Source organism: Pristis pectinata, chromosome 17 (assembly GCF_009764475.1).
Source record: "Pristis pectinata isolate sPriPec2 chromosome 17, sPriPec2.1.pri, whole genome shotgun sequence".
Taxonomy (NCBI): domain Eukaryota; kingdom Metazoa; phylum Chordata; class Chondrichthyes; order Rhinopristiformes; family Pristidae; genus Pristis; species Pristis pectinata.
In genome coordinates, this window is record NC_067421.1 from 13006209 (window position 1) to 13016368 (window position 10160).

The 10160-nt window shown below is 47.5% G+C and overlaps 1 protein-coding gene across 1 annotated transcript; it reads left to right on the top strand.

Moving 5' to 3' along the window:
* The first annotated feature begins 4489 nt into the window (after positions 1-4489).
* On the top strand, positions 4490-7811 carry LOC127579610 (phospholipase A2, minor isoenzyme-like). Its single transcript, XM_052032500.1, has 4 exons — positions 4490-4523; positions 4620-4779; positions 6040-6167; positions 7693-7811. The coding sequence occupies exons 1-4, from the start codon at positions 4490-4492 to the stop codon at positions 7809-7811; spliced, it is 441 nt and encodes a 146-aa protein (XP_051888460.1).
* The last annotated feature ends 2349 nt before the right edge of the window (positions 7812-10160 follow it).

Below are 10160 nucleotides of genomic sequence, written 5' to 3' on the forward strand. Positions count from 1 at the left end.
ATGAAGCAGATGTCTCAGACTAAAGCCTTTATTCATCTGGTCCCTGCCCATATCCTGGCCAGAGGTGAGGTTGGACCCAGGATTCTTCCCTGGTGCTGGGCTGTAGCCCGACAGCACTGGGAAGGGGGCCCAGGTGTGGCGGTCATGGAGGAGAGCCCACGCTCAGTGGGTGACCACGCAGTAGCTCCACTGTGGACCACAACCCCACACAGGGTGGTAGAGGAATCCCACATGTGCATTGGTGTCTTGGCGAAAATTCCTGGCGGATAGTTCTACACAGTTTATTCTCACTCGAGCGTAGGAGGTTGAAGGCCGACCTTGTGGATGTTTATAAAATTATCAGGGACATAGATGGGAAAGATGGTCAGAATCTGTCTCCCAGGGTAAGGGAGTCTGGAACTGGAGGGCACGGCTTTAAGGTGAGAGGGGAGAAGTTTAAAGGACATCTGAGGGGTAGGTTTTCCACACAAAGGGTGGTGGGTAGAGGGAAAGAGCTGCCAGAGCAGGTGAGAGAGGCAGATACAATTACAGTGACTAAAAGGCATTCAGACAGGAAGGGCTGGTGGGATACAGGTGTAATGCAGGCAAATGTGATTGGCATGGACAGGCATCATGGTCAGCATGGAGGTGATGGGCCAAAGGGCCTGTTACTGTGCTGTACAGTTCTATCACTTTGTGACTCCATGTTTAGCATTTTTTCTTTAAAGCAAAGCCTCTGATGAGAAATAACATAATACCCAGGCCAGGAGGGGAGTGGAGGGAGGGTGTACAAACAGTGTCAGATCAAAGGGAGAGCTGCAGCTTCTGTGGTTTATGACAGTGAAGTTTTACCAACATCTCTGAGCCACAGAGTTACTGCAGGCAGGAGGGTGAGCTGGTCAGTCACTGGAGGTCATGGCTCATGTAGATTGTAGAGGGATCCCCAGTGACAGTGGTGGGTGAACACAGGGGTCAGCTCATGGAGGGGGTAGAATAAGGGAGGGGTCTCTTGGAGTCAGCTGTTACATCTCTGACCACCACCACTGCTGGAGACACGGGATCATTCTGTGCCTCCTGTGGTTCATTACCAGGGTCTGTCTGATGCCCGTCCCTTCCCGTTTCCCACCTCCTTCCCACTCCTCCTTCCCTGTACATCAATGTATTTCTACAACGTTATTCCATTAACTTCTGTCACTTCCCTTGACACACTAACAAGTGGAACATTGAACACAGAACAGCACAGCACAGTACAGGCCCTTCAGCCCACGATGCCCTGCCGACCCTATATATAACTACTCCATGATCATTCTACCCCTTCCCTCCTACACACCCATAACTCTCCATTTTTCTTACATGCATATGCCCAAGAGTTTCTTAAATTTCCTTATTGTATCAGCCTCTACCACCACGCCCGGCAGTGTGTTCCAGGCACCCACCACTGTCTGTGTGAAAAATCTACCTCTGACATCTCCCCCAAACACTTCTCCACTCACCTGAAATGGATGTCGCCTGGTATTGGCCACTGCAGCCCTGGGAAAAACGTGCTGGCTGTCCACTCTGTCTACGCCTCTCTGCCCTATGGTCCCCCCTCTGGTTCACCCCTCCCTTGTTCTACCCCATCTGTGGGCAGCTACAACACCGTGAATCGTTCTGCTGTTAAATCCCCGTGATGAACACCCACCACACCTGCTGGGCTCGTGCATCTTCACTGTGCCCACTCCACGAGGTAATCGTGCACAACCCCAAAGCCCACACATGGTCTGCGTTTACATCTAATGGTTGACACTTTCTGTGCTCTAATGCCTCCATCAGAGCCATCAGTTCTGCCACCAGCACACACCCAGCCTCTCCCAGCACCATTTCCTCTCCTGTAGCTGTCTCTGCCGTCCGTGAATTCCCCTCTCTGTATCACCGGGGTCATCAATGAAAACGACGTCTCCCTCTCCTCCCACACGGTGCTTCACCTGTGCCGGTGTCCTCTCCCCATTCCACCTCTTCCTGACACTAATATGTTTCCCACTGCACTGGGATAACACTGTGGGTTTAACTCTGATGACTCATATTAGCCTAACAGATTTATAAGGGGAACGTGGGTTTCCTCCCTGGTGGCCCTGTGACTGTCTGTGACCAGCCCCAACCTCCCAGTGTCCTAGGGAGTGGAGTATCTGTTGTCACACAGAAGGTTGCTCAGTACAATGGGAGATTTATGTGAAGACTGGTATGCAACGGGTCTCTTTATGCCCCTGTGGGTCTGCACAGCTGCAACATTTTAATCTCATCCTTCATAGTTTCAATAAAGTTGTGAGGGGAAAGTTGTGTCCAGTAACTCGAGGGAGTGTGCAGAGATGGGGGCACATTGTATTACAGTGTGGGGAATCCATTAGTCCAGTCCCCTGAATATTCTCTGGAGAATGGAGTTTGGGGAAGGAGGATTGGTGAGGATCGTAGAAATATTCATTACTTGCATCTCTGAAACTCATTAGGTTGTATTTTAGTACAAGTTCCAATTGTTATTCGCCAGAGCCCCTCATTTACATTCAATGAGATAGGAACTGTCGCTAAGCAGATGTGTGCATTTGCAGATAATGAGATCAGAGCTGTTCTTAAGCAGAACTAAGGATTTGCAATTTATGAGAAATTTGCTGTAAGCAAATAATCAGGACCTGCACATGACCTTTTTGAATTCAGGTCCCTTAATCTAAATGTATTAATATAGATATCGAACAAATGCAAAGAGATGTTCTTACAATTGGGGCAGAAATCAAATTGACATCATTATCCCATTTCAGTCACCTACACACACTCTGCACCGGCAAGTGTCCCGACTGTCCGGTGCGATGTTGTTGCCACCCTCCTGTGGCAGTAGGCAGTAGGTAACTGCTTTACTGGCATGGGATCTAATTCCATTCCGGGACCTGCCCAGTGAATTCCCCATCTCCTGAACCTGGGGTTATCCTTCTAGCTTTGCTTCAACTGAACACAGACACACACACTCAGACACACACACACAGACACACACACAGACACAGACACAGACACACACACACACACACACACACACACACACGCACAGGCACACAGACAAAAAAGAACTGAGTGATATACCCATTCGCATGCACAGTCACACAAACACACATTCACAGAAACACACTGTCACACACACACACACACACACACACACACACACACACACACACACACACACACACACACACACACACAAAACCAGCTGCGACACTCCTGCCCAATGAGGAACCACGACCCCTTGGAGTCGCCACCAGACTTCCCACCGTGCTGAGCTGGCTGGCCCTCTTTGGTCTCAGGTTGACCTGATGGGTCTCTCTACAAATGGCCATATCCCATGGTGTTTCATGTATGTGTCACATTCCCACACTGACGACCACAGATATTCATGTTTAAGGTCAGAATTTAAATACAACAATCATGGTCTAGACTGAAGGCTGGCATTTTATGGTTGATCATTCCTAGTGTCTCCCCTACTAAACCATGTCTGCAAACTACATCTCCCTGCCCCAACACCTTCTCTGAAGGATATTAGTCAACCGGGCAGGTTTCTGCAACATAATCCTTTCGTGGTCATTATTACCAATGGCGAACTGTTTTGTCTTCCTTGAAAATCCAGATTAGAACCTAATTGATAAACAGCAGCTCTGGTGAGATTTGAATTAACATCTCTTGGACCATTAATCCCAGGTTCAGATTTACGAACCCAGTAATTTAACCACTGCACCATCACCAAGCCCACTTTACTCTCCTCGAAATGATCCCTGACATCCAAGGGGTGCTAGAAATGGGATCTCCCATTTATGTTTCGTCTGGTTGTGCTGAAGTCATGTGTTTTGGGGCTTCAGTGACCTGCAGGTGAGATACAAGGGAGAATGTAAACTGTAGAACGACTCTCTCGTGAAGGAATCAGGAGTTTACGTCGTGGAGGCATTGAGGAAATGAGAGGGGAAAATGTATTTTGTGAGAAGGAAGGTAACAGGGGAGACTTCTGTAGGAGGAGTTAAGAATTTAAATGCAAAGGAAGACTTTAATCCTGCAGCATGTGAACAATTACAGATGCAGTGTGAACCGAAACAGATATTTTCAAGTGTATTGAACCCAAATAAGTCCAAATTGAATGTCTATGTATTGGTGTTACACCAATGATTACTGCTGCTAATAGTCTGGTGACAATTTCCAACACCGGAACATAAAACCAGGGCTGTTGTTCCTTGATGGAAGATCCTTGTTAAATTTTACTTTGCTTGTCCTCTCCGCCTGCTGGTATCAGCCTGGAAGCTGTCAGGGTCGGCTTGTTATCTCCAACCCAGCCAAACTGAGGCCAGCTGTATCAACAGGAGAGTTTGTCTTTATCTTATCCATGTTATCAGCCCCCATGACATGACCGAGTGATTGAACCTCAATATTTATCGAGGCTAATTATAAAAAGCATGAGTGAGCTTTCGGAGAGTGTCATATCCAGGACAGAGCAGAGCAAACGAAGATGTTGGGACTGCTTGTTGTACTTCTACTCTCAGGTAAGGAGTCTCTCCTCGAGTGAGCCTTGCATTACATGTTGGTTGCTTCATCTTCTAACCTGTTTGTTTCTGGCTGTTCCTCTTTCCCCGATGTAGCTGCTGCTGAGAGCGCTTCCATTGAGTCCAGGAACCTTATACAGTTCAGTGACATGATTTCATGCGTCAACCCAGGCTACAGTCCACTTCTCAGATTCAACAACTACGGATGCTACTGTGGACCCGGTGGGTCTGGGACACCAGTGGATGAACTAGACAGGTAGGTTCATTGAAAAGTCTCTGCGGAGCCAGTTACCGTCCAATGCAGGACACGGCTAGTTTTGTCCCAAAGAATTGTTCTCATCCATTTACAGAGGCAGCAGGAGAATATTCACTGAGGCTTTAAAGTATCCCAATGTATCTTCTACTGCACTGTGGAATATATTTTTCTGACTGTCTGATGGTGGTAGCGACTGATCTCTTGATATCCCGGGGTTCGGAGCAAGTTATGGTGCCTGCTGTGGCCACATGAATACCAGCCATGTGTCCTGGAAAAGATTTGACCGGACAATTGTTGGAGATGTTTTTAACCATTTGCTTTTAGTTGCTTCTGTCACAACTCAGACTTGAGTTAAATTTCTAATGGGTTAGAACATGGCCGCATATTCCTTTTCGGATTGGTACCTCATTCAGTCCAGGAATGGGTTCCATTGAGTCGGTGATGTGGTCTTTGTCCGGGAATTAGTTGCATCATATTTTAAACATGCTGCATTGCCCGAGCCTCTCCAGTGGTGGTTTCTGAGATGGGAGCCGAGAGCTCAACACGCCTTCCGTCCTGCAGTGATCCCTTGGGACGGTTTACAGATTGGGGCAGCAAGGGATGAAGGTTTCCCTGCTGAGGGCTGGGGACAATGATATTTGCCGGTGCTGGGAGCCAGTCACTGTCTGTTGACTTCAGTGCTCCAGTAATGCTACGCCGGCTAGTGTTTGGTTTGCAGTGTCTATCTGTCTGTACAGGACCTCAGTCCTCTGTGGTGGAACACAGCAAGACCAAAGCAGCTGCTCCCAGGGTTTGTCCTCCTGGGGGATTCTGCAGAAGGTTCGATTGTGTCAACACAAGTGAAAACCATGCCCCAGCAATGACCTTAATAAGGAGAGTGGAAGAGAAGAAGAGGGAGGGAACCAGCTGGTCCATCCAGCTGTTGTCTATTGTTCTAAGGTGACCCTACAGGAAAAGGTAAAAACAGAGAAAATTAATATTGCTCATCTTATGGTGTCTTCTGTGGCCACGTGACTTGCAGGAAGTCCTCTCCACATCCCTGCCTGTCTCCCAGCAGTTCCTGGTTCCAAGTTCAGTGAGTCTCCTAAACACCTCCCCAGCTCCAATGTTGATAGAAACCTGCTCAGGTTTGCTCAGCTCAGATCACGTCCTGACTCTTCTGCTGCACGGGACGTGTGTGGAGCTGGAAGCTGTCATTAACGGTGTTCTGTTGATTATAGACCATGTGTTTTCTACTAACTGTAATCTATCATATTGCAGGTGCTGTCAGACCCATGATTACTGTTACGAGAAAGCTGAGAATGAACTTAAGTGTAATCTTGTAAAGGCACCCAAAATGATAGCCTACCAATACACCTGCTCAAAAACGGGAACTATTGAATGCAGCAGTGAGTATGATCAGAGGGTGCCTCAATGTATTATTTTTCTTCTTGTACTGGACGTGGGTGCTGGTGGCCTGGCCAGCATTTACCGCTCATCCCTGAGTGCCTGGGAGGAGTTGGTGGTAAGCTGCCTTCTGGAACCACTGTAACCTTCCCGGTGATGGAAAAATGTTGATGGTGGGGACAAAGTGCTGGTTGTGACCTTGAATGTCACGGGCAGGTGATTAATCTTTTTGTTTTGGAGATGATCATTGTCTGAGATTTGTGCAGTGTGAATGTTACTCACCAGTGGAAAGTCTGTGCCTGGATATTGCCACAGTCTTGTGCAGAGAGCAAATTCCAAACTGAGCACTAGTAGGTAGGTCATTGATGAACAAGTGCCACTTGAGAGAACTGTCGCCGACACCTTCCGTCACCAGAACATAAATGGGAGAAGAAGCCAGTTGGCTCCAAGATCTTGCTCCACGCTTTCTCAAGATCTGGGCTTATCTTCCACCTCAACGCCTTTCCTGTCCCATTTCCATATCCCCGGATTCCTCTCATACCCCAAGTTCAATCAATTTCAGTGTGGAGTGAAATCAGCGTGACCGTCCATAGCCCTCATGGACGGGAACTTCTCCGTGTTTCAGACCTAAGTGGCTTATCCCTTATCTTGGGACTGTGGCCCCCGGTTCTAGTCCCCACTGGGACAAGACACACCCTCTCCATCTGTCCTGTGATTCCTTCCGTGGTTTTGAATTCCAATCTGCAGAAGATGGATTCAGGTGAAAGAAAGAAGGAATCTTCCTGCTGTCCTTCACCTCAGGACATAAAGCATTTTACAGCCGGCAGAGGAAATACAGTGACCAGTCCCTACACAGCAGAATCCCAGTGGAATCATGACCAGATCAATTATCTAAACTGGTGGTTGGGGGATAAGTGTTGCCCACAACATCAAAGCGATCTCCACAGCTCTTCTGTAACACACAGTCTTCTCCACTGTGAGATCAAAAATGTGCTCAGTTTAACCTCTTGGGAGAAAGGGAACACCTCAGTCAGGTCAGCTCTCCCTCAGGACCACACTGGAACATCAGCCCTGCAGCTTGTGGCAACATCACTGCAGTGGGACTGAAACTTCTGACTCAGGGGCAAGAGCCAAGGCTGCAACTTGGGACCAGATCAGTGGTGAAGGGTCGACGATCGCCAGGGACTCTTCAAGAAACTTGGCCACAATCATTTAGCAATCACTGTGGTCTAGACCTTCTTAGGGTTTGTTGTTCTGATGTCAGTTCATGTCTGGCATCAGTTTAAAAGGATCCATGACTTCCAGAAACGATGAGCTTGTCACAAGGAAATAAAAAGTACAAATTACAATTCATATATTAAACAGTTTACAGAACATTGAAATGAAGATAAGAACAATGCACATACTATTTAGACGGAAACCAAAATATCAAAGGATATTAAAATATAAAAAGTACCTTTCTTTCCTTCAGAATTTAAGGGCAATATATTTAAACTCATACATTATTTCCAATATGTTTCTTTCCAGCTGGAAATGGCAAATGTCAGAAGTTTGTCTGTGAATGTGATCGCAATGCAGCCATTTGCTTCTCTAAAGCGAAATACAATCCTGAGAATAAAGGCATCAATAAATCTCGCTGCAAGTAGGAGCTCGATGTTTCCATGTGTTTACGAGTTTCCCTGACTTTGTGTGACAAATGCTATCCTTCCAGAATGTTTTGTGCATTTGATTTGCAGGAACTCTAAACATCATTGAACTCCATACCTAATCTGTTAATGTAATCAATAATCTCATTTACATCCAACACCCCTTCTCCTGTTCTCACAGTCTAACGTTATCTGTGCCACTCGGGAAGCTAAAGACCTTCATCACTTCAATCTTCCTCCCAGTGAAAGCAAGTTCTGGTTTGTGAATTTCCTCCCATAACCTCAGAAATTAAAATCTGGAATTATCTGTGTCCATTTTCCTCTGATCCTCACCAAAATATTGATGTGGCAGCTCTTGGGAACCCCATTGAAAAGCCAGGCTACAATCCTATTGGGATGCTGTTCGTTCCCTCAGCCCTGGCTTTCTTTAAAGCCTCACTTGTGGAACTTGAGCAAAAATCTGATCTGTTCCAAGTGATTCAATCCTTTGGGTGGCACACAACATTTCTGTAGTTACTTCTTCACAGTGTTGTTTCTAGTTAAAGCCGTACCTCTAAACCCAAAAATGATTGTACTCAAAGGTTGTTTTCAATGACATCGCCGGTGGCACTGTTAACACTAAGGTGGTGGATGTGTATCTTCTATAATCTATTAAAGTTGATCTGAGAGCATTCAAACACGCCTGGTGTCACACTTCTTGTATCTCACTCTTGTCTCACACCACAAATACCACAGCAAGGAAACCAAAAGGTGAGAAGAACGGGCTGGGACTTCTCTTGCAGTCTTTCCATTCCACAGACAAAACGGGCAGGATGCCCAACAGAACCTTCACCCACCTCCCCCAACCCTCCCCCTTCCAATGGGCAACTATGTCAGGCTGCTTAATGCAGTGAGTCTGATGTCTGCCCAGTTGGAGAAGGCCAAACATCAACATCTTCCCAGTTTACAGGCAGGGACCCCACTCCTGAGGTCGGCACACCGTTCCCAAATTCCCAGTAAAATGAAGCAGGTGCCTCAAACTAACGCCTTTATTCATGTGGTCCCTGCCCACATCCTGGCCAGAGGTGAGGTTGGACCCAGGAGCCTTCCCTGGTGCTGGGCTGTGGCCCGACGGCACTGGGAAGGGGGCCCAGGGGTGGCGGTCACGGAGGAAAGCCCAAGCTCCGTGGGTGACCACACAGTGGCTCCACAGTGGACCACAACCTCACACAGGATGGTAGAGGAATCGCACACGTGCACTGGTGTCTTGTGAAAATTCCTGGCAGATAGTTCTACACAGTTTATTCTCACTGGAGCATAGGAGGCTGAGGGCCGACCTTATAGATGTTTATAAAATTATCAGGGACATAGATGGGAAAGATGGTCAGAATCTGTCTCCCAGGGTAAGGGAGTCTAGAACTGGAGGACACGGCTTTAAGGTGAGAGGGGAGAAGTTTAAAGGACATCTGAGGGGTAGGTTTTCCACACAAAGGGTGGTGGGTAGAGGGAAAGAGCTGCCAGAGAAGGTGATAGAGGGAGATACAATTACGGTGATTGAAAGGTATTCGGACAGGAAGGGCTGGTGGGATACAGGTGTAATGCAGGCAAATGTGATTGGCATGGACAGGCATCACGGTCAGCATGGAGGTGATGGGCCAAAGGGCCTGTTACCGTGCTGTACAGTTCTATCACTTTGTAACTCCATGTTTAGCATTTTTTCTTTAAAGCAAAGCCTCTGATGAGGCTTAAGACATAATACCCAGGCCAGGAGGGGAGTGGAGGGAGGGAGTACAAACAGTGTCAGATCAAAGGGAGAGCTGCAGCTTCTGTGGTTTATGACAGTGAAGTTTTAACGACATCTCTGAGCCACAGAGTTACTGCAGGCAGGAGGGTGAGCTGGTCAGTCACTGGAGGTCGTGGCTCGTGTACATTGTAGATGGACCCCTGGAGACAGTGGTGGGTGAACACAGGGGTCAGCTCATGGAGGGGGTAGAGAAAGCGAGGAGTCTCTTGGAGTCAGCTGTTACATCTCTGACCACCACCACTGCTGGAGACACGGGATCATTCTGTGCCTCCTATGGTGCATTAACAGGGTCTGTCTTATGCCCGTCCCTTCCCATTTCTCCACCTCTTTCCCACTCCTCCTTCCCTGTACATCCATGTATTTCTACAATGTTTTTCCATTAACTTCTGTCACTTCCCTTGACACACTAACAAGTAGAACATCGAACACAGAACAGCACAGCACAGTACAGGCCCTTCAGCCCACAATGTCCTGCCGACCCTATATACTGTATACCTACTCCATGATCAATCTAACCCTTCCCTCCTACACAGCCCAGAACCCTCCATTTTTCTTACATCCATGTG

Bases quoted from the DNA above. Each gene is read 5' to 3' on its own strand.
- LOC127579610 (XM_052032500.1), top strand. From the start codon at position 4,490: ATGTTGGGACTGCTTGTTGTACTTCTACTCTCAG. The intron at 4,524-4,619 runs GTAAGGAGTCTC...TCCCCGATGTAG, and splicing joins TGTTGTACTTCTACTCTCAG to CTGCTGCTGAGAGCGCTTCC. The intron at 6,168-7,692 runs GTGAGTATGATC...GTTTCTTTCCAG, and splicing joins GGGAACTATTGAATGCAGCA to CTGGAAATGGCAAATGTCAG.